Source organism: Anarrhichthys ocellatus, unplaced genomic scaffold (genome assembly GCF_004355925.1).
Source record: "Anarrhichthys ocellatus isolate YVR2014 unplaced genomic scaffold, GSC_Weel_1.0 scaffold15, whole genome shotgun sequence".
NCBI lineage: Eukaryota > Metazoa > Chordata > Actinopteri > Perciformes > Anarhichadidae > Anarrhichthys > Anarrhichthys ocellatus.
This window is the reverse complement of record NW_022280045.1, coordinates 7,270,175-7,295,407: the sequence shown is the minus strand read 5'-3', so window position 1 is coordinate 7,295,407 and position 25,233 is coordinate 7,270,175. Positions and strand designations below refer to the sequence as shown.

Below are 25,233 nucleotides of genomic sequence, written 5' to 3'. Positions count from 1 at the left end.
GAGGAAAGCCGAGAAGGCAATAGGATGTGGTCACTGTCCTTTTAGCACTCCCTGCAAACATTAGTTAACCAATAACAGGGAGGATTTGAAGAACAGAAAACTCTGCTACATGATCCCAATTAACCACAAGCAGCACAGACAAACAATTGTAAACCAATGATAAGATAGGAACCTCTATTTAGCCTATTACGCTTTCAAACATGAAGAAAATAACTGATGTCTGGTTATCCAGTTTCATTTCATAACAGGTCTGGGGATGTAGCAGAAAACCCAGAGACAAATGGAGGACTTTGATGTGACCTTTGTACTAGAGGTATACTGCAAGCATACTACACACTTTTGTAAATCAAATTTGTATATTGTGACAGATATGTTGTGGGATTTGGATCCTTTGAACAAACACTGGCATATTTGTCTAAGTAACAAGATTCTGTGCAAAACTTAACAAATCAGTCTCTTAAATGATAATGTAAATGCGTAAAGCTGAACATGCATTTTACTATCAACCAAATGTGACTGTTCAAAAATAAATTAATACACACCAGTCATATTACTTATTCTTTTATAAAAAGGAGCATGAGACATAAGAGTTATGTGTTTGTTGCAGCAAAAATAGCATTTTGGTTATCATGACATTTCCAAAATGTTCAATCATTTACCCCCCGGCCATAACTCCACAACCCACAAATGTGACGACCCTCTCTGCCTGTTCGTTTGGCTGCCTTCCTTGCAGGTGTGGAGGTGGGTGTGGCAGAGGGTCGTCAGGCAGAGTGGAAGCACCTGAGGCCAACCGTTCGGCCCGGTTTGTGACAAGTGGGGGCTCGTCCATCCAAATTGATTGGTTTGAGGCTGATATTTGGTTCTGTGTTTGGGAGATGCATTTTTTGGCAGCAGTGAGTACGTGGTCTTCTAGTGTGTTCGTTGACTTTTGTGGAGTGTCCCTGGATAGGTGAAGCAACGCGGTCCGTGTGGCTGCGTTGGTTTGTTTTTTTTATTTGTTATTTTTGTGTGGTGTGCGGTCAGAGCAGTTGTCTCGGGGACACATCCGTAGCTGTCAAGTGAGTAACCAGCTTGCTGGGGGCTTAACCAGGCTACTGGTTTACGTGTTTAAAAAGCCTCCCACTAATCTGCATGAAGACTAGGGTTCAGTGAGGTAGATTAGTTTGGTATAGGCAGTTTAGGTAGAGGAAATTCCACATTAGTTTGGGCGACATCATTGTCTCTTTTACGGCACTAGTTGACCTAGAAAACGGTCTGGTTTTGGGTGGCCTTTGACCTGGTCTAGTATGGCAGGGGTACAGGACTTTGTTGATGCTCCAGGTGAGGAGTTTCTGGATCATTGCACTAGAGATCAGCTCTTCAAGATTGCAGAAGAGTATGATATTGATCTAAGTGGTGTTGGTAATAAAACGACTTAAGGTAAAGGCTATGATTAAAAAGCAGTTGGCAGAACAGCAAGCATGAGGCCAAAAAACTGGCTTATACAGACCACATGCTAACCAGATTGGGTTTCATTATCACTTTAGAATTGCTGTATGAAAACTTATTTTAACAGCCTCTCTTTCTCAAACTGCCATAGTCTTCATTTGTGGAAGGATCAGTGTCACACAATATATTTCCAGCCGGGAAAGACTGCGTGTTTGCAGACAAAAGATTGCTAAGACGATTATGGGCTCGATCCATCATGTGATAAAGTAGAGCCTGGGGGAAACCTACAGGTTTACATTGCTGCAATCTGCTGCTTAATGTGGTAGAAACAGGATGTCCCATTAGAAAGAAATAAGAATACTGCTGTACAGTATCTTAATGGCACAGCACTGTTTTTATTCCAACAGACAGGAGATCATTCCTTCATTTGCCCTGGTATCGGCATCATAAGCAGTGAGTATTTGTAGGAAAAAAATATGTTAATAATGACGCCAGAAAAATAAGTTACACGCCAGAATATATTTGAAATATAAAGTACAGGTTCCATAAACAGCAAAGTCTAAAAGGGAAACAATACGAAACTGGTTGTCACCCAGGTTTTCTCATGATGTGTCAATCTATATATGAACTCACACTTTCCCACTCTGACACATCTAGACTTTCTGTCTCTGCCATGCATATACACACACAAGCACACACACTCTTTCACATCCTGTGTGCACATGCACAAGCACATATTTGATGTCTGTAGAAAATACAAGAGATCAGCCTACGGTAAGGTTATGGTCTCTGCCAACAGCAATTCAGTATCACATGTGGTCTGATTTCATACATTCTAACAGATTTCTCATATCTGTCTTATAGAGCTGTCGTTATAGATCCTGCGTCTGTTATTGGGCTTGGCAAATTCACTTAAAGCCACTTGTTTGTTCCTGTGGAAATTTCAAAACTGAGAAGTGAGTCTGCATGAGTCTTCAATTATAAAAGATTGCAAGACATAAGGAACCTCTCAGGTTCTCAATCCCTGGTCACTGACCTTTTAATACCATTTGCTTTGTTGATTAATGCAGCATTAATACAATTTGAGCCAGAAAAAAAGCAACCATTATCAGCCTGGGAAGGAATGAAGAAATGGAGTGAACAAGGTTGACGGTAATCCCCGTTTGCTCTGACCTGCAGAGTTTAGAGCTATGTAACCATGACAGTGGCTTGTAGCTCAGCTGTCAACAGCCTGAATTTGTCAGGCATGAACCACTGTTTGCCCCTGTTAATAGACAAATTATCTTTCATCTCATGAAGGACTAAGAAAAGTCCACTGTCTCTGATGTGGAAGTAGCTTTTACAAGCACAGATAACAGATCGGAAACTTGAAAGATGAACAAATATCTACAATAGAGGAACATTCACCAGGGGAAGCAGGGAGAGAAATGTATTTTAAAAGTAAAGCAAATTACACTGGGAACTCCTTTACCTTTTAGATGTAAAGTAGTTCCCAGTATCGTACCCAGTTCTGAGTAAAACATGTCATTTACAGTCAGTTTTCTGGTCCTCCGTAATCACAGATGACAGACATACAAAATGATTGTTTGAGTGGATTCTAAATGTCTATCATCATAAAATGCATCTCTCATTAAAATGAGTTTCACTGAGGAAGGATGTTTACTTTTTTGCAAGCAACACACCATGACAGAGCTTTAGCATCAGTACAAAAATCCCCTATTCATGTGGTAATAAAAGGCCTTATCTCTTTAAGAAAGATTGGTACAAATACAGTATCTTCCCCCAGCAGTTGTAATTAACTAGCTGAGTTATCTTCATGTCAGACACCAGCAGAAATTTTATAAACCTGAAAGTATCATTTGTGTCAAGAGTGCTTAATCTCACCAACATAGTTTGACATTTGTATGTTCATTACAGGAAATACCCACATGAGACAACACCTTCCTGTCATATCTGAAATAGGCCTAAAGAATATCCGTATAGGCTACAGTTAAAAAAAAAGAAAAAAAAAAAAAGGTTTTTAGGCTTCATAAAAACATTAAAAGGAAATGCAATAATTAAAAATGATTACAACTAAATGTATTTTGTCCTTCCTCTCGTGTTAGCTTTCTGTTACCATCTCTTATGTTAACGGATCGGTTTTGACCCATGTCTTAAATCAGCTGTAAAATACACTAAAGACAATTATCTATAATCCAATTTGTTTCTCATCTCTTGGTTACCTTGTTGGGCTTCCTTATCCATGAAAATATTGGTTTTAATATTTTTGGTGTGGGCCTCTGGGCCTTTTCTTTGTCAGTATACCCCTCAATTTCAATAAAAAAAATTTCGAAATCAAAAATATGATCCAGAACTTGTCTCACTGAAAATCTTCTTTTCATTTTTGCATGCTGCAAATTGGAGATGTGCACTCACCAACTCTATACTGAATTGACCTCACATGTCTGGACATGCCCGTCTTTGTTTGTTTTGGTTTTGTGCAGGTATACTGGATAACAAGGCAAAATGAGAATCCCCTAAAGCTCATGATTGGGAGAGGAGCTGGCTGTCAGTGTGTTGGCTGATGATGCACTTGTGATTTCAGTTTTGGCTCTAATTATTGCTTTATAATCTTATTGTTATGACTGGGTCGAAACCAACCCTAAAAACACAAAGGGCATAATTTCAACCAAAGCATTTTATAATTTAGTGAAAAAAAATGTTTTGTTTTTATTTTGTTGAAATAGAGGTTCCTGACAAAGTCAAAAAGCCTTGATGCAATAAACAAATTTATGTGGTTCTTTTATGCATTTAAAACCTAAAACGGGTCGGTGCCGTCCCTAACACAAGAGGAAGGTTAGATGTATCAGGTATAGCCACACAGGTGGAGGTTAAAGGAAAAGTAGGGCTTTACATTTCTTTTTACATTCCATTTGAATAATTTAACTAACAGTATTTATGGGTGTGCTCCGTTATATTTTATGACTTTTTATAGTTGACTGGGAGTCATACAGTGTGGACAGAAAAGCAATAAACAGCTTTCCTGATAAGAGACAGGAAATTATCAGAATCCTCTCCAGGTGATAAACTATAATGGTTTTACTACTGTCTTAATGTGACGACACAGTGTAGTTTGACTTTCCAATGTGACAATGAATAAGATAAAAGTGGGACTGTTGGCAGTTATTAAAAATGTACCTCCCTGAGGAAACAATGCGTGCGGTTGTTTGCTCTAACCTCATGCAGCACGGCCTTTCATGAACAATGTGAAGAAGTGTTTTTACAGAGAGGCTGCTCAAATATTTAGAACGGATACAAACTCTGTGGTCTCATGATGGTTGCAAACCAACAGATAAAAGCTACACCAATCATTTGTCTTATCAATGGACAAAAGAACACAAGGCCGCTTCACATGCAATTAATATTACCAGCTAAATGTAATTATTGCCTCAGTCTTACAAGCAATGAATCCTTGTGTGAAGACATGAGCAAAAACACACAATGTTCGTTGCATCTTTGCACCACTAGAGCTTTTTAACAACTAAACTGAGTTGGTGGCAACATTTTAGTTTAACTTCCCTATTTAGCTTATTTAAGTCTTGTATAAACAAGTATCCATAAGTGATAATGAGTCATAAAACGGACAATGAATAATTGACAAGATATGCAACAGTTATAATCATGTAAAATATAAAGACACATTTTTCAAGCTCAACATGCATTTTGTTATAAACATGGCGGTTAGTGAATGCTTTATAAAACAATTTTAATTCATTTTAATTAATGAAACACTAAATATAACAATTATACAGTGTTCTTATTTGTGTTTCTACATTAAGATGTATTATAAACCATTTTTTAAGCGTAATCAGTATGTTGCTGTATACTGCTTAGTGTGGAACAAGTCAAAGCTTTTGGTTATTTGCCGATTAAACACTTAGTGGAACTCCACAAGCTGTGTGTATGCCAAGAAAAAGACAAAGACACCACTATATTTACTGCTGTTTGAAGGAATCAAGCTCTTCAAATTATTGATTAACACCAGTGTCTGAAAATCAGACATCAATAGCACAAAGCAACCTGAGCCCTGTCACTTGACTACCATGTGACTGGTCTGAGGCAGACAGTTATTGCAGACAAAAGTACCCGACTAACAGAGATTTGAGGGAGCCACAGCTGCCGGGTCACAGATGGGAGTGAAAGATTGTGTGAGAGTTTAAATATGGAGGCGTGCAGAGATAGAGCACTGGTGTAAAAACAATAAGCTATACCCATTTGCTTGCATGTTGTTAATGCCTGTATTCAACACTATTTTTGGCCACAAAACAAGCTGACCCACAGTGACATAATATAACGTTTTAAGTTGAAATGGTGAACATGTTACAGACAGTTCAGTTCTGAAAATTGAAGACTGCAGAAGTGCCTTAAACTTGCATTCTCTCTTCTGGCCATCACAGGGCGACTCCTCTGGTTGCAAAAATAAGTTCAACGATATTGAAGTTACTTCCGTTCACTGGTTGCAAAAAACCAAGATGGCGACAACCATAATCCAAAATGGCAATGGCCAAAAGGTCGAAATCGATGCTTCAAAACCGCAGTCCACAATCATGGGACGACTACGTCCACTTCTTTTTCTACGTTTCTACGTTTTTTACACATCAAGTAGATACAAAACATTAGCATTCATTTAGAGTTGTATTTCTGGCCACTTAATGAATGCAAACCCAATATGCCCTCTACTTTTAGCTCTGTTTTGGTCTCCACCAACTCCTACGGCAAATATCTGCCTCTTGAGCTAGGTGTTCCACTGGGGTCATTATCTAGTTGCTAACGTTGTCTGCAGTTTGATGCTGGGAAGATAGCGGCATACAGAAGGTTTTGCCTGGTGCAAACATCAACATTGATGACAGCTGGGAGAGTAAACCAAAACAGCACAGAGGCCGTACATTGAAGCAAAACAATGAGCTGAAAGACGCTAAAATAATCTGCAGGGCTGAAGAGAACTGCAAGTCTCTGTAGGTTTTTCACTACAAGGAATACCTACAAATTCATCATTCGATCCATTGTTATCAAGACAGAGAATCACGGAATCAACAAAAGGCCTGATGCAGATGAGGAAGAATCAGAAAGCAAGAAAGAGAGCGCAAATATGAGGTAAATATATACAAAGATTTGGTGAACACAGAATATTCAGGGCATGTCAGACAACAATAACAATCTTTATGCAGAAATTAATAATGAATAAATTGTGTTTCTCCAACCCTAAAATATATTACAGCAAAGGTTAAAGAAATATCTTACATTTGAGATGACTTCTGTTGATAGCAGTATGGCTTTATTTTTACACTAAATGCCCAAATCTAGTAATAAGCAACAGGAAAATGGACAGTTGAAGATGCACCCTTCTCTATTAGCCCTATCACTTTGTTGAATCATTGACCACACAGTAGCACTTCCTTTTAATTCAAATTCAAGCTGCTGATAACAGAAAGATGGTTGAGCCTTTTCTCCAACCTCCAAAGAAGTGTATGTGTTCAGTTGTATCATTGGCAATCATGGTATTTCACGTCTTTAATTTTCGTAGAAGTTATGGAAGATTTTCTATTTGGTCCATATGGAAATGTTTTTGCTAACATTTCCATATTTATTAACTTGATGTTACTTTTATAATATTGTCATTTTAGTAGGCCTACACGGTAGCTTTGACCTCCCCACACCTGGCAGAGGAGATGAAGGCAAACAAAGAAGCGCGAACTGGCACCATCACCCGTCCGTCAACAGCTGTTATGACCCTGTGTTGACGTGGTGGATGGGGAATCTGGCTGCAGGCAATTTACTGACAGTCTTTGTTCTTGTGTGTGTGCATGAGTGAGATACACATCCATCTCTCTAACAACAGGTTTGTGCTTTCCTGCCACATGTGTGGTGATGGACCCTGCCTTCCCATCTTAGATACAGTACATACATTGATTAAATCATCCTAAATACTATGGAAGACCATAAAAATAATAAGCTTGACATTGGGCGAAGGCAGAGTACAGCCTGGTCTTGTTGACAGACTATTACAGGGCTAACACATTAAGACAGACAACCATTCATGCATACATGCAAGACTACGGGCAATTTAAAGTAACCTATTAACCGAAGCAACATGTCTTTGGACTTTGGGAGGAAGCCTGAAAGAACATGCAAACACAGAGGGGCCTTCCAGCCCAGGAACCGAACCAGGGCCACTCTTGCTGCGAGGCTAGCCGCTAGTCACTCCACCACCTTGCAGCCCATCATTTTGATGTCACACATATTTTTAAAGTCACAAATAAGTCAAAAACAAGAAGCTAGCGGCTATGTGAAGCTGTAATTAGGCACAGTGGAGCTTTGAGCTAAATGCTAACTTTAGCATGCTAACACCCTCACAATGACGATGCCAACATGCTGATGTTTAGAGGGTATACTGTTCACCGTCTTAACTTAGCACATTAGCATGCTAACATTTGGTAATTGGCATTAAACACAAAGTACAGCTGAGGCTGATGGGGTAAAAGTATTTGGTAATAAAGGACAAATTAAAAGTTTGACCTGATTGTGTCACTGTTTGATTTATCAGGTGTTCACCCTGACAATTAATCTGAGACGTAAACCTCTACCAAATTTAATGGCAATCCATCCAGTGGTTGCTAAAGATTTTTCAATCTTAACAAAAAAATAATCTCATGGTGGCACTAAAGGAAAAGTCGGGGGTCACCAAAGTATTTCTAAAATGTTATGTCAATCCATCGACTGACGACCAATAGACCAACCAACATTGCTGACCAATGCCACTATTAAACCAACAAAGGTTGGAAACCAAAGCAGGGGAATCACTGCTCTACAGAGGCGTTTCTTTCCCGTCACAAGTGATTTGGAGGAACTAACATTGAGGGCAAAAGCACTGCATGAAAGTGAAGATGGCAGGATGTTAGTTCTCATTTCTCACTATACCAGCCCACAAGTGAATGACAACATCAAACAGACACACATTTATCAAACCTTAAGCAGAATTTTGAGGTTACACTAATGGAGTTTACGTCATAGGAAACTGAAATGGCACTCTCGGGGCACTTCCTTAAATTGAAGCTCGGTCGGTACAAAAATTCCCTGGAGGCATTTAATTGAAATGTCATCAAGTTCAGGACAGCAACCTGAATCCCTCAATAGATTTTTGGAGAACTATTTACTTCCTCAGGGCACACACATTACTAAAGAACTCAGCTGTCAACCCTGTGCCCAGGGGTAAAGTCCCCCCTTTGTCACCAGCTCCTGTGACTGTAAGGAGAGAAGACGATTCCTCTTTTACTTTGAAGAGCAGGAGAGGGAGGGGATTACAGTACATCTCAAATGTTCAATTTTGAATTTAGCTAACCTCCTGTCCAATTTTGAACATATGGGTGTATATGTCTATATATACACAAAATATATATTTTTAAAGTTACCCCCTTATTTATGATGTAGTTGTAATTATCATCATTCATGCATTTGTCAACAACCTATAACTGAAGCATCTGTAACAGATAATCAATGTCGTACAAGCATAACATAAGAGGGCGTAAGGAACCGACTTACTTCTCTGGGCTGACTCTAAATAAAGGCTGAAGTAGAGATTTAGAGGAAAAATAGATTGTCCAAGTGACAGTTGGAAAAGTGGAAATGTAGACAGGTGACTATTCAAAAATGTAATCAAAGGCCTTATCTGAAAATCTGAACATTTGCATTGTTAAACTATACGAAAGCACTTCAGCAGCACGTATCTAAGCCTTTCTGATCAAGACGTTTTAAACCATGATAAGAAGAATGGAACAAGTACACGTGATAAGAGATCAGATCTCTAAAGAACTGAAATGATGGCGATGGTAGTGCACACCTGCTCTGAGACTTTTTTTCTTGCGATGACTCGTCCGCCACACGTGAACATTTGGTCTGTCTTTAGTGGAATGTAGTCACTCAACTCAGCTTTGGCACAGCTGCAAGCCCTCTGGCTGAGACATCCAACACTAGTTCAAAAACACAAGCAAGGAAAGAAAGGCAGACGACAGCCTAATGAAAAACTGTGTACGAGTTCTAATAGAAAGACTGCCTGGATCTCAGCACTCAGATCTGCTCATTTCTGTGTGGTACATGTAGAAAGTAAATTGCAGGGTTTTTTTCTTAATCCAAACTTTACTCAAAACAGTTGATGACAGAGTGTACAGATTTAATGCGGCCTTGCACATGGGCCCGTGAGGAAACCAATAAGGCAGTTTGAAGTGTAGATAAAATGTGTCTGAACATAACGTCTTCCTGAGAACGCTGCAACCTCACATGGCAGATAGAAAATACTCAGAAATCTTCTTATACTGACCCACTTACCGCCTTTTCATTTATTTGTGATCAAACTAGAACCTGGTTACAATGTTCACCTCTAGAGCTATAGAGCTAGCTTTTTATCAAAAACACAAAAAAAAAAAAAAAGTAATCTTAGTGGAGGCCATGGGTCGACAAAATGTTAACCTCCTGAGGCAGGAGGTGAAAATAAGTGCTTTTTGTTTAGAGGGGGATTTAAACCAGATTAGCAATCACAGCCTTCAATCCCAATTCAGGAAGTCTCACAATTTAAACAGGATGTCTGAAAACCTATCAATATAATAAATATATACACATCTTAGGTTTTCTACAGATTGTGAAAAGGACATGACAAAAATATCTTTGTTCTTAAACTTAATGCACTCGCATAAATAAAAGTGTGATGAGTAATAGTAATAGTTATAAGTATGCTTGGCCCTTTGAAATGTAAGGCGTGGGCCTTTGACAGATGTGGACTTTCCTTCCATCTCCACAGTAGAAGCACGTTGACACACCAATGAGAAGCAATACGCATCCCTCTATGCAACGCATCACATGACTCATAAGCACGACCTAAAGATGTGTCAAAAGGTGACCGTGAGATATTATTTAGTTTCTTTGGGGTAACAACTTAACTTAACTCTAGATGAATGAAATAGTTTTTGTGATCAACAGCTGATTGGCTCATAGTTTAGCCTTTGTTAAAATTCACGAGTGAAAACATTGAACAAAAATGATGCTTCATTTAAAACCTTCACAAGCATAACTTCTCATCACTGCAAAATATGATGAATTATTATGAAAATAACATAAGCCGGTAAGTCAAGAGCAAACGGTCATTTATAGAAAAAAATGTCACAAAATTAGATTAACTGCCGATTGCAGAACGTGTAAAGTTTCCTTTACAGCTGCTAAATGTGGTGGTCGAGAAAAAAATATCTTTCCCCAATTAGATAGTCCAACCTTTTCCATTTTTAATAATTGAACTAATTTAATAATTGATGGCTTCCAGATAAGAAAAGAAAAAAACTAAATGAAATGGAGGAAGAAAAAATAATCTACAGAGCGTGATGGGAAACAAGTGAAAGAATATTATTTAATGCACACAGAAGTAATTTAAAGTCCCAGCCGTAGTTTATAAATATGTAGCCTGACAGGCAGTGGAAGCAGAGGAGGAGGAGGAGGATCATTCCTATCAGCAGTAGCCAGAAACAGAGAGGCCAGACGAAGAAACAAAGATCTGGAGCTGCTTCTCTCTGCGGTGAGTCGATAAGGCCGAGGAGGCGAGAGAGAGGGAAACGGATATGGATGTCACTCCATGATGGCTCGGTAAATGACGGGCTCGATGTAGTCCTCTCTGTATCGAGAGTTGATGACCCTTTGCCTTTTGGAGTTCTGTTTGACGTCGCCCTGTGAGAAGAGCTCAAAGCGCATGTCTGACGCCACCGACTGAGGAGCAAGCATCAGAAATAGAAGTTAGTGCTTGCAGATCTCAAACATAGAATAAGTGTTGTAAGCCACACCTTGCACACTTCATAACACGTTCGTTTGAGCGTAAAAGGTTCAGAGACATTCTGATAAAATGGGAGATTGTACGTTACCAGTCGTGACTTGACTCGTTTGGGAAGATTCTCATCCAGAGTGTAGATGTCTTCTCGCTTGACAGTGGTTTGTGATCCATCCTCAAACTCCACCTGAATGCACACACACACACACACACACACACACACACACACACTCTAAGTGAAACCACTAATATACATATCACGTGGATGAAAATTATTTTCACCACCATTTTTATGAATAGTTTCGTTATTACATTTTTTCTCACATGCAGCAATCAATGTACATTTTACATAACTGTTTAACTGGTTTGCAAAAAGACAAAAACATGCAGGCTGTTGTGTCACATCATCATTTCTCTCTAATAGACCACCAGAGATAAGAGGTGAAACTGTGTGAAAAGCACTTCCCTTTAACATATCACATGATGAGCATATTTAGTCATTTTGACTCTTCACCACACAAGACCACCCATATTTCAGGGTTGAGAAACCCAACTGTGATGTGGTTTGAAGAAACCGAGTAAGCCTGTTGGATACAGTCTATGCAAGTCGGTGCTAGTAAGGCAGAAAGGGAGACATGAAGGCGGGTTTACCAGGTACATAGGGATGGAGTGCGCGGCCATGAATTTGGCTCCATATATCAACCCATCTGTCCATCGCACTTGAACAGCATCTCCTTCGGCAGGTGGACCGAGCCGGACGCAGTCACGGTTCTGAAAAGTGAGCGAAAGGTGAGTTTTCTAAACTCATTCGTTTAGAAAACTTCTCTAAAACGGGGAACTTAAATGTTATCAGCTGATCAATGTTGTTAAAGTCTCACTAAGTGTCATCCCCAAACATCTTTGCACTTGACAGGGTATATGATTGGAAGCAACTCCATTAACCTCGATGTCCTCTGGGAAGAGGTTGTCACTGTAGGAGCCGTCGTCGAACACCACCTCGTAGAAGGTGGCTGTGGTCAGTTCCACCACCTCGCTGTGGTAGTAACGGCCGTTTTTGTGTTTACAGATCACCCTCTGCCTGACTGCCAGCTCACGCATGGAAGCCTTGTTGCGCTGGGGAAGGACAGAGAGCGTTAATCTTGAAAGCTTATCACTCCACAGCGCTGTGAGTCACAGGAGAGAGAAGTGGTAGTAGTGCAAAACAAAACAGCAAGAGTCTATAAAGATTCATTCATTCAGTGACTCAGTTTTGTTGCCGCTTATCTCTTGACAGAAAGAAAAAGACGTCTCTCTCCGCCCAATTAGTGAGTCAGAGCACAGGGCCATGTAGGTTTGGATTTTTTTTCCCCCCTTAATAATAAAAACCTTCATTTAAAAACTGCATTTTGTGTTTACTTGTGTTATCTTTGTCTAATATTTAAATTTGTTTGATGATCTGAAACATTTAAGTGTGACAAACATGCAAAAAAATAAGAAATCAGGAAGGGGGCAAACACTTTTTCACACAACTGTACATACATGTATATATAGACATACATACATACATACGGGAGCTGATGTAACTATAATCCATAAATCAGTTACTTGTGGCAATTGCATTCACACTTCAAAAAGCTAAAAGTGCTGTTTTTACATTGCTGAATAAAACGTGTCAGTATCAGAATATCAGAAAAGTGGGTTAGTGTGCATCAACTAACCCACTTTTCCTCAAAAGAAAAAAAAAAAAAAAAAAAAACAGAATCGAAACACAGCTTCGCATGATGAAGTATGTATAAATTATGTAACCGTTTGCATTCAACTCATTACTATTGGCCTGATTGTGTTCCACTAGGTTACCTCTGGTATGCTGGGCGCTTTGTGTCTGTGGCAGGTGATGAACACTATGAACGGCCAGTCATCCGGGTGCATGATCATTCCAGCTGCCTGAGCGCAGGTGGGGTGAAACGCCGTCGAGCAGCGCCCGTGGGAGCACTGGACACAGCAGCCATTCACCTCCCTCTTCATCCGTTTCCTACAGTACGAACACTTCTACCAGAGTGACAAAGACAAGCGCGGATGAGGCATAGCGGCCGAGAGGAAAAGTTACGGGTGGCGGGTTAAAGCAAAGGAAATACAGGGGAAGGAAAGGAGGAGAAAGGAAACAAGCCAAGTGGGGAGGATAAGAGGAAGAAAGATATTTTTTTTAAGTTATCAAAGGAAGTACAAGGCAGGCAGACCCTGACATGAACTGGAACACAGACATGTTAAGAGAGATATTACACAACTTCCTTTTGGGAATTTAACAGGGTTCTGACATCATAGGTACTTATTTAGAAGTAAATCCATTGAGATGACAACCTATAACAATGGAGACAAGGCCAACCATTGTTAGAACAAAGTCCCGCGTTATTTCCAGACTGACCGTGACTAATGCACAGCATACACTGTCTGCGTGTTACGTCTTTAACAATAAATATATATACCAAATATGGTCAGACTGTCACTGCTCCATTACGCAACAGCATACATTATTCGGAAACCTGCAGGGGTCTGATTGAGAAGTGAAAGTGGGTAAGAACAGCCAAGCAGGCACCACAGCAGTTTCACTGTTGTGAAATGCATGTCCTCAGTGAGAACCACAAACAGATGCCATCAGAGCACAACTCCGTTTACCAAGAATCCAATCTGTGTATCTGTGTAGGGGTCTAAACTACTTGGCAGTGGAAAACTAGACCCAACTCATATTGCCATAAATACTGCAAGTAGATGGGCATTGTGATAATAGTGAGATAGAAAAGATGCAACCCACATTAACTGTAGTGAGTCTTACCAGTTTGAACCGTGGCAGTGGGATTGCAGAGAGGTCAATGGGGCCTCGCTCAGTGATGTTGACAAAGCGAGCTTCCAGCACAGTGATGGCACACAGCACATGGACCCACCTGTGTGAAAGGCAAACATGAGGGAGATTTAGGACAAACAATTCCATGTCTGCGAAGCAATGTTTCTAGAAATGTTAGAGCACGTATTAAACAATGTAGTTACACAATGAAACAAGTAAACATGATGTGTAGACATCAATTTGGAGTCCCAACTACATGTTAATGTCTACATATGATATGTAAGAAAACAACTACAACTTCTATCACAACAACTTGTACAACTACTTCTTAAGGCTGCTGTAAGACATTCTACCTACTCTTCAACCATTCGATTGGTTGATGGTGGAAAATAATCTGCAGGTTCTCTCGAGTCTAGATTAACTAAATCAACCACAGTCCACTAAGTGCCCTCTTCCTACTAGCCTAAATTCATTAGAATAAACATAAAACACTATATGTAGCATATCAAATTATGTTTAATGTAATTATTGTATACTTCGTGATAACAACACTCAAAGCTGACCAGCTTGCACGTGTCCATATTCATATGACTTCAGAGAATAGAACGAGCCGTCAAAACTGTTATATTATATTTAATTATTAAGATTGTGTTCAGTTAAAGAATTAATAAATATGACAGAGAGTATCCCCACATTAAACTACAGTTATCTGAACAAACAAGGTTTAAACTTGAGCATGAAAGAATTTATTGCATTGGAAATAGTAGTTTGACAAAGAAATCCAGTAAATCATATTTCAAAAGGAAATTTGTGACATTGCACATTTAAACAAGTATTCTTATCTGTGGTTCTAGATTAGGGACCAGCTCAGATTACCAGGACTGCTTCACATGTGTCATACAACTTCAAAGGTTGGTGGCTTCTGTACTACAGCTTCTGGTTTACACATTCATGCTCTTTAGTGGCAGCACTATGGTCTGCTCGTATTTCTTACTTGTCATCGTTGGCTCTCTGCAGAGCGCCGCCTCTCAAGGAACACAGACAGCAGTCCTGGAGGAAGACAAACACAAAACAATGTATTGTTAAAAATACAAACTCTGACTAACTGACTCCTTTATCTTCGTCACAGCTAAATCCTGATGTCTGGATATACGATGTTCTACTCTATGTTACTTAGAGCTTAAACTGGCGATAGCCCAGTCAGCTCTAGTGGATCACATGGTAGGTACTGTGCACCTGGTATAGCAGCTGTCAGGAACGCACTGTACTGTACTTTCTTAAAGCCTGTAAAAAAGTGCTGCTGTTAACTGACAACTTCCATCTGTTGTATCTAAATTCTGATCAATCTTTCCTGCCACAACAGTTCTAGTCTGACACACCTTTCTCCACAGATATTACACAAACATATTACAGGAAACCGTTAAAAGAAATCAATTGGCTGAGTACGGTAATCGGGGGTCGTTCTTAGCCAAGTTAATAACACAAGGAACTCTTTAGTAAAAATACACAGCATTTGATGTCTTAATATTTAAAATAAATAAATGACTGATTCTCACTATACAAGGAATATCTTAGATCCTACTAAAAACAGGAACAGTGTGAAGCCAGGGGCCATTGGAGGTGTCACAAACAAATATAAAGTGAAGCATTGCCAACTAGTGGTCAAAGGTGTTTGTGCCACAGTAGGGCCACATTCCTCACATTCCCAACAACCCATTGTTCTGAGCAGGCATGAATGATGAAAGCAACAGAAATTTAAAGATACATTTTACAAACAAAGTTGGGGAAACAAATTCCCCAAAACAATAAGACACAAAGGGACACTCTCACTGTCTCAGAACACAGGAAGCGGTAGCGTAGAGAGACAACTTTGTAAGTGCCACAGAAGCCGCTGTGGTTGTTAATTGTATTACACTATAAAAAAAAGCTACATAGATTCAGCTGCAGCAGCTGTAATTCACTTAAATGTATTCCTAACCTTAACACCTGCAGACATTACACATGTAAGGCCACACGATGCCTTGCTGATTTTATTAAACAGTCACTAAATGATGTACAATGCAAGGCAAGCTGGGGCAGGGACACAGCAACTCTGTGGCTGAAGTTTTGAAGTTTGTCTATAACTAGTTCAATGAGCAATTCAAATACTTTGAACAGAAATAATGATTATCTACTAAAGATAGCCAAATGAACCGACCTCTGTGGTGGCATCAGCCTCACAACGGGCGCACAGCCAGTCGTCTAGTTCTGCGTCGTCCCCAGACACACCATAGCAACCTGGACAAAACAAGAACATGTCACACATTCACAAGCTTCATCCCACAGCATGGTCAGTAGTCATATTTGGCTTTTTATTTAAGATAATTGGGAGGGTGAAAAAAATAAGTGGTCAGGCGCCAGGCTGCACCAAAGTAAAACAGTATTGAGGAATACATAAATTAACTAAGATAATAACATTTTATTAAACTTAACTAATAGCATTTAATTCAGCAAGTTAAGGAATCTCACTGTATGTCAACACTGTGTAAAAGCTCCTGGTGCTACTGGCTGAATTATTTAGTGTGGCGCATGTGTTTATGCATAATCCATTTATGGTCTTAAGTCATGGCTGTTTTTAAATAAGTGTCTAACAGTAGTTTTAAGCTGAAGAATAACAAAATATCTGAATGTATAGTATGCAAGATAAATTTAATTTACCAATCCCTGAAGTGTTCCTACCGATGCACACTTTAATGGATACCTGTTCATCGCAGTGAAGGGGCTTACTTGTGTGTACGCGGACGCAGCACTGAGCACAGCTGACCAGCCGGCTGGTCCCGTCCTCTGCTACATGAGGGTTAAACAGCTGTCCCTCCCCGTTATCATTGGTCTTGCCAGATTGGGTGTTGAAACACATTTCGGGGATGAGCGGCTTGGACCACTGGCGGCCCCCTGGACGGTTCACCAACATCACGTTGGAACTCCCACTATTGGATTCAGACTGGAGGGGAGAAGAAGAGGATTGTTATATGATAATCCGATAGATCCCATCCTCACTGAAAACCTATTATCAAATGTTGACTCAACGCACAGCTATGTGAAAATTCAAATATTACCATGGCCAAAGAAACATTAATAAAAACACTAACTTGATAAATACATGCTGATAGTGTCACCTGATGGTAAGTGTAGAAGAGTAGGCAGATGGAGCAGTAGGGGGCCTGCTGGCCCGCGCTCTTGTTGTACTCTCGCTCTGCCTCGGGGTTGTACGGGCGACACTGCCACAGCTGGGTTAACGGCTTTGCCCACTCCTCCTTCTCCTCTTGCTCAAACTCCTCGTTAACGAACTCCTCTACAGATGGGATGAAGAACAGTGACACATGTGTGAATGGAGGAGGAAGATGGTGGTGGAAGCATAAGAATTCAAGCCATGAGAAGAAAAAATGGAAATAGAATGAAATGGGTAGAAATTATAATTAAGACAAGACATTATATTATTACTGTAAATATGATGTTCAGTAAATCGACTCCACACAACATATTTCTACATTATGCAGATGAACAACTGCGTACCATTGTCACTGTTCACCTCCCTGATTAGTGGGTGATGGCGGGGCAGCTTGCAGAGCTGGGCCTGCTGCTGTTGCTTCTTCACAACTGACTTGCAGTACGACTGCTCTTCTGACACCTGCTGGAGCAAGACGTGTATAGCAAGACAAAACTTAAAAAACAGGGATGATACTGTACCTGTAGCAACGAACATAACATCAGTTGGATTGATTTTTAGACATTTAGGAGACTCTGTACTGGTATGCATAGATGCCTTTGAGAATTTGGTCCCAGCTGGTAACTACTTACGTGATGAATCTGAGGGATCACCTTCACCTCATCACAGATTGGTTTGTTGACAGGAATGGTGTCATTCAGGATGACAACGCCACTATCCACAAGGGGGGATTGGTTACTCTGTAGATTGAACAGCATAAATGACATTGAACATTCAGGCAGGAATAATAACTGATAAAGTGCATTCTGTCACCACAGAGATCACAAAGAACTGTTGTGTTGGTAGAATCAGTAATAAAACGGTGCTCTAAGAGATAATTAGGCAAAGAAAATGCCCCATTAAAGTGCCACTAAAAGTCATTTTCTTTAGTAACTACATGCAAAATAGTATTATGAAGCAAAGACACGCATTTAAGAGCTCCGAATACAAACTTTACATCTTATATGTTCAGGAGTGACTACACGCTATTTGGGATGATTTTGTGTTAAGTTGACAGAAAAGACAATGCATGCTTCATAGAACATAACCTGCGCTCAAACAAGCACGTGGCACACAGAGGCAACAATTTAAAATTACATTTCACTTCTTGCATCTTTGGTAGAAGTGTTCCGTCAACAAATGTTGTATTAGAAAAATAAATAAATAGTCAAAAACAAAAACAAACGGACCTTTCGCTTGTTGTTCTTGGAGGCCTCCATCACTGTTTTGCTCATCTCTGTGGGATGCATTTGTGTCCAAGTGGCAGCAGATTTGCAGGTGGGCTCAACTTCAGGCTTCTTCACTTCAGCTTGAGCCTCAGCAGGCATCGGTATTTCAGGTTTGTCCTCCTTTTGGACCAGCTCTACAAGACTCTCTGCTTCCGATTGATTCAGTGCTGCGCTGGTGAGAATAATCTTGGATTCTGGCTGTGGCGAGGACTGAACCTGCGTGTGTGATAATGTACAGGCTTTGTGCTGGAGATGACGGGGTTGATGCTCTCTAGCATAGCTGTGAACCTGCAGCTGCGTGCGAGTCTGCCGCTGCTTTTCTATAGCGTAGCTGTGCACCTGAAGAGTGTCTTTTGGACTCAGAGTTCTATGGAAGAGCAGGCTGGCTACCCCCATTTTGCGGGCAGGTTGAGTGCTGGTTTCTGTCCACGAAGGTGCTGCTGAAACTGACAAATATCCATTTCTGGGCTGGGACTGAGATGAGATCGCAGGTGCTCGAGTCTTAGTGTAATGTGGGGGGCGGCCTACATCACTGTTACTTTGGGTCAGGCTCCTGTGAAATGGATCCAATAAAGTGAGCTTGGTTGGTGTGACAACCAACTTTGGTGGGCCTGTAAATTGAATTAGAGATATCTCGTTTAGGACGTGATGGTGAAAAATGCACTGTCATTACACTTCATTTTCTTTCACCATATAAAATGTGCTATTTCAGGCTTAGCTGCCCTTCAGGAAACTAAAGGGTAGTGAAAAAGTGATACCTTTATTTCTCTTGCCATCTTGTGACATAATACGTGGAGGTATAAGGCTTAGCCTGGGACGCTTCCCATACTGCTCCACATCGTCCTCATCTTCATCCTTGGGAACAACCTCCTCAGGCACCTCCAGACAGACTCTGTGTCTCTTGGTCTCTATCCTCTGTGTAGCGCTGAGAACCAAACAAAAAGGGACAGAGGACTATAAACTGCAGGGAACAAAAAAACATTTGTTTTTTTCTGCTGCTTTGAAATGAAACCTCGTCAAATACCTCTTACAACAAAAATGTTAATACTAGAATTCAACGCAAAAACTACAGCTTTATGAATAAAGAAACCACCCTGGAGTGTATCGGCCATCTTTACTAGGTGTTTCCTGTGTATGAAAAAACAATATACGAGCTAATTTTGGCAGGAAAAGGGTAAAGCTGTATGCGAGATGTGGAGCAGGGCATTCCTAGAAAGAGGGCATTAGCATGTCCCAGTAATTCTCGCTGATTATTAATAAATGAAAGCCGTGATTTGTTTTGTCTAGACTAATTAGCATTGATTTCCTCTGCTGTCACTGGGTCTTTAAGCTAAGATTAACTGGCATTAAGAAATGATATATTGTATATTCTAGAGTAAGTACAGTCTAACAGGGTTTACAGCTCCCTTTGTAGAATATCTAGCTTTCTTCACCATCGCTTTACAAAGCTCAGACAGACAAGGTCACAGGGATGATTGTTTACAAGACTTTCCATGGCAGACACGCCGCTGGGTGTTCCCAACAGAGAGCACAAAATAACCAGGACTAACAAATCACCTATGTAGTAAAACATGTAACTGTATCAACCACTTAAACAAATATACATATAGTCAAGAGCATTCATTTCTGTAGTAAATGACCCACCTCTTTCGCTCCCCATCATCCCCACAGCTCTCAGTGCAGTTACTGGTACTGATGTCATTAAAGGACTCCCCCAGGAACTCCTTGGCCTCTGGGGTGGGCCGTGTGTGGTCAATGGGTAACACATCCCGCCCTGCCAGCCACTGTTCATAGCGATCTGGCTGGAATTTCTTCACAAATACATCCATAGAAATCTTCACCATGTCTCTACGGCATGAGCACTAAAGGGAAGAAGAGCAAAAAGACAGTGATTCAAATGGCGAGTGTTACAGGTGATGATGTTGCATGTAATCTATAAACGTATAGTTGATAATACTGTATGAATGTATATGTTTACAGTCTTACTAGCAAGATAACATCTGATTCAAATTAGGTTAGCTATGGTTTTCTATGCAGTCACTTGGCGGTCCTCACCAAAACAGCTTGCTTGCCGTACTCAATCCATCTCTCTGTGGCGAAGTTGGTGGATTCTGCACAGTTGAAACCGTGGTTGAAACCAGCATGATAGGCATAGGGGAACGTTACCATGAACTCACCAGCCTCCTGAGTGATCTTCAGGAGAAGTAAAACATTTCTTTAGTAACTGCAGTTTATACATTTGGCTTGTTCAGTGGGTATGAAGAAAAGGCCCTCAAACAAACACATAATCTCCTTTGTACCTTTTCAAACGGAATGCCATACTTCTTTAGTATCGAGGGAGAGATGAGAGTCATCTTGTGCCTTAAAAAAGCCTCACAATTTTGGGAACTACCGGGAAAGAACCCTAGAAGGAGCGAGAGCACACAGATGTTTAAGTCCATGATAGTGAACAGCCTGATAAGATAAACATCGACAGATAATAGTGTTGGGTCTCTTACCTTTAGCCAACCGCTCCAATCTCTTCCCATGCTCTGGAGGAACACAGTACCTGCACAGATTCAAATTAGTCTTCTTAGTCACAGTAAACTGATATAATGGATTTATGTATATACTATACAGTGTGGTGTCAGATTCTAGGATATGCACGGTGGTGTGGTGGCTAGCACTGTCGCCTCACAGAAAGAGGCCCCGGGCCCTCACTCAACACATCACCTTCCCCACCCATAAGCACAGTCACATCCTGGACCTGGTCTGTTCACTGGAATCACCATCAACCACCTCACCATCGATTCTTAGACGCATCGCGATTCTCTCTTGAAAGATTATGACTCGATGCAGAAAACTCAATGATCGGAAATTTAAAACTCAATTCTCAACGTTATGATCGCCTGTAACCAGTCGTCGACACCGGGCTGTCCGTTTCTTACCGCTGCCCCTGAACGCAACAGACGTAATACACGTGCGTCTTGTTTACATTCTAAGCTTGGCTAAATACTAGCAGAGTTTTTGCTGAGGGCGGCTGAGCTTCAGCAACTGAATATGGATTCAATCTGACCGGCACCCCCTGGCTTTAAAGCTAACGTATGGAAGCATTTTGCTTCTTCTTCCGCCAAAATCTGGAAGGGCGAAGCAAATCACAAAGTAGATTGCAACTTTTATTGCCAAGGATTTGCACCCCTCAATACTGCTCGCTCCACCTACTGCTCTGGCATCATCCACTCCGGTTCCAGCAACACCAAGGTCCTGTTCTCCACAATAAATAAACTTCTCAAACCTATGGACAATCCCTCCCATTCCTACACTCCCACAAATGTAACTACTTCCGGGGATTCTTCTCCATTATTTCTGCATCTGATCAAGAAAAGAAGTTTGTGTCCTTACCATGATTTGGGTTCTCCAAAGTGCAAGTAGTTGATACTGTAAAGGTCCATGTCCTCAGTGTGCCATGCAAAGGTGGTCTTCCACATGCCAAAATACAAGTAGGGTGTATTCACACCCTCAATAGTGATGCCGCTTTCACATTCCACAGTATCCAAAATAGTGTCAAGATGGGAAATGTTCCATTCTTTGACGTCCTGCAGAAGTGGAGCAGACAATATAAAATCAGCAGAAGAGACTTGAAGTGGTGACGAACACCACTATGTTCAGTAATGTTTCAGGTACACAGTCAGCAATCGGAAAACCCATCAACATTGAAGAATATTCTCTAGAGCAAAGACATCCAAGAAATGTCAACTCACAGGGTCATATAGAGATCCATTAACATCAGCCCCGTATATGGGAGGGTTAAAGGTCACGTTCTTCCAGTACTTCCTTTCCAGCTCCTCAAAGTCATCATAATGTGGACTACAGAACCTATAAAAGGAAATAGCTAATTAATACCAACACCATTAACTAACTTCTACCATCAAAAGGTTAAAAATGTAGTTGGTAGATTTCAATTGCAGATTTAACAGATTTTCTAATTCTCACTTGTCACTGTTGGCAATCTTGCGAAACTCTCTCACGGTGATGGACTTCTTCTGAATGTTGTATTGTGTGAAAAGGCCCGACTGGCCCGTCACCACCTGCTGAATGGGCGCAGGGATCACCAAATCGTCTATATCGTCATAAGAGCTTCTGGGTTTCCATTCCTTTGGTGGGACAATCTTGGAGGAGGAAAGTGGACAGTGCGTTAGACACTAGAATGTGTGCACCTGTGTGAACACATGCAGTGCATCACTACTTACTTTAGCCAGGCCTGCTTTGTGTGCTCCTTGGGACTCCACATATGCAATGTAGCGGCTGAAGTTCTTGAATTCCTCAGGAGTGGGGTAAAAAGTCATGATCCCCTTGGAGCCATGGTTTTGGGAAATCACCTCTGACGCCATCCCAAAACTCAATGGCAGCTCCTGCAAATTGTGAATAAATGTTGTAATATCACGATTAAATATATCTTGAATCAGTTATTCCATTATCCGTTTTTTACCACAGACAGGTATCTTTAACTGGATCCTGCCTTATTTGGCCTTAGCCCCTAACGTTATAACTAAATTGAATAATTGAAAACTGCTATCTACAGTTCAATGATTACAACAATATTACTCTGTGGCAGCTAGTGACACTCCTCAGCCAACGTGTGGCACTCCTCAACCAACTTGTTGTACTCCTCAACCAACTTGTGGCACCTACTGACACCTATATCTAAGCAGAGGAAGAGCGAAGATATTTGCAGACTTGTATTGTTGGATTCAATATTTTAACATTCAGGCATAACCACTTAACTATGTCTGCTGATGTTTAGATGCCATGAAAACGTTAAAAAAAAATAACACACAAATAAAGCAACTTTTTTCAGACTTTTGTATTAAATTTTCTTTTCATTATTATAGCCCATTGTTGTAAATTACTGTAAAAGTAAATCTTTTTTAAGACTGTATCATGTTCCTTTTTTGTTTCAAAGTTAGCAAAATTATTATTAAATCAAATGAATTAGAAACAAGTACAACGTGGTTGCTCTAAGGATGTATGAAGAGACCGGGGGGCTCAGGGGACTGTGGCCCTACCTGCTCAGCACGCTTGCCACTGTCACAAGTATATAAGCTATAAATTACTGACATTGCAAATTACTCCTAATATGTTGTATTGTTAATAGGCTATCTCTGGTTCTGAATAGTAGAGAGATCATAACTTAATTTGAATGGTTCACTGTCGTATGTTACGTGTTAGCATACCTAGCCTGGAGGCTGCACAGCGCAGGGAACAACTGAAACAGTCCCTGATTGGTTAAAACTGCGTCTCTTTAATTCTGCCCCACAGTGGAAGCCCAGCCAGTGACATTAGCTTATTTGCTAACTTGCTAAAGAAACATGGGCTAATTCGTAGAACAAAAATGCATCGCATATAGCCTAGCATGAGCTAATCTGATAGCATAATGTTTTCACTAGTATTCAAGTTAACATTGGTTCTTGTCACGTATCGTAAATTACACGATAGCCAAAATTAACGTATAACGTCACTACTTGGAGTGAACTTGCCGTCTTGCTCTCACGGTGTCTAAAAGGGAGAGTGATAATCATAAAACAACTAGTTAGCCAGTTCACGTTAGCACCGTGATTGGGCAAGACTACTTCCTGTATTGCAGAACACACCACAGCTGCGTTACATCCTTCCAAACTCATTCGTGTAGCTAGTGTCCCTTTAGCAAACTTGGATACAGCTAGCGTCAACGTTCTCGTAGGTTATAAAACGGAGCTATCTACTTTATATAAACAAATTTCAACAAGTGTTTGACTTTACTTGCAATACAAAAAGTAAAAGTACCAGTTGCCAAGTCAGTGATAGCAATTCCAGGAAATAGTCTACACCCGACCCCTAGCATCGACATTAGCTGTCGAGCAGTTTAGCCATCAGATTAGCATTGTGAGTTAAACTAACATTCTGAGGCAGTCGTAATGCAACTCGACATGCAACAACTTACCACCTCCTCTCAGTTGATTGATACGTTATTCCTTTGCGTTGCAAATATCTCGTAATCACTAGATAGAGCAGTTCGTGGCATACGAGAAAGAAGAGAGCTTGCTAACTAAGCCCCCAGTGAATAGATCACTATCCTCCATTACCACGTCTACGCATGTACACGGATCTCGGATTTTGTTTACCACAACACGCTTGGGACACGCTCAGCCAATCGGAGGGCTGCTACGCTATCTCGTGGGTCTCTCAGTGGATTAAAACAGTAGTTTAAATCTCATAATTTTGTAACGATTGTAAATATTAACTTGATCAACCAAGCTATTGTGTTATGTTTCTGCATTTTGGATTTAAATGGTATATGGGAAGAGCGATTTTGTAATATTAAGAAAATGATATGGTTCAACAAAAAGTTGTCCAGGCAATTAATAATTGATATTTGTTTGTTTGTTTTCAAACACATTAGTTTAATGTGTTGGTAATGTTTCAGCTCACCCATCTATTCTCACTGATTACAAGGCAATCAGTTTACCATTTAGTTTGTTAGTATCTCTGGCATTGACAAACAAAATTTAAGCTGCTAAATATTAAATAACATCACATTAAATGACATAACAAACTTAAAAAAGAGATAAAAGCTTTAAAAAAATAATAATATTGGATAATAGCGCTCACAACTTTGGGGGAATTAATAAATTAGGTATACTGCTATGAGGATAGG

General features: G+C 40.4%; 1 protein-coding gene across 2 annotated transcripts; it reads right to left on the bottom strand.

The window, feature by feature from the left end:
- Window positions 1-3,876: 3,876 nt before the first annotated feature.
- On the bottom strand, window positions 3,877-24,708 carry LOC116387516 (lysine-specific demethylase 4A-like). 2 transcript variants are annotated; one of them, XM_031854700.1, is made up of 23 exons: window positions 24,520-24,708; window positions 22,790-22,951; window positions 22,533-22,708; window positions 22,301-22,415; window positions 21,942-22,135; window positions 21,059-21,108; window positions 20,861-20,964; window positions 20,616-20,753; window positions 20,205-20,422; window positions 19,319-19,485; window positions 18,522-19,171; window positions 17,925-18,032; window positions 17,640-17,757; window positions 17,243-17,418; window positions 16,854-17,067; window positions 16,285-16,364; window positions 15,082-15,137; window positions 14,079-14,187; window positions 13,106-13,297; window positions 12,212-12,382; window positions 11,921-12,040; window positions 11,364-11,456; window positions 3,877-11,211 (listed from the first exon to the last, which is right to left on the bottom strand). In XM_031854700.1, the coding sequence occupies exons 2-23, from the start codon at window positions 22,928-22,930 to the stop codon at window positions 11,074-11,076; spliced, it is 3,528 nt and encodes a 1,175-aa protein (XP_031710560.1). In that variant the 5' UTR covers window positions 22,931-22,951; window positions 24,520-24,708; the 3' UTR covers window positions 3,877-11,073. The 2 variants fall into 2 exon arrangements, with proteins under 2 accessions (XP_031710560.1, XP_031710561.1); XM_031854701.1 differs by having other exon boundaries at window positions 3,878-11,211; window positions 17,640-17,754.
- Window positions 24,709-25,233: the final 525 nt, after the last annotated feature.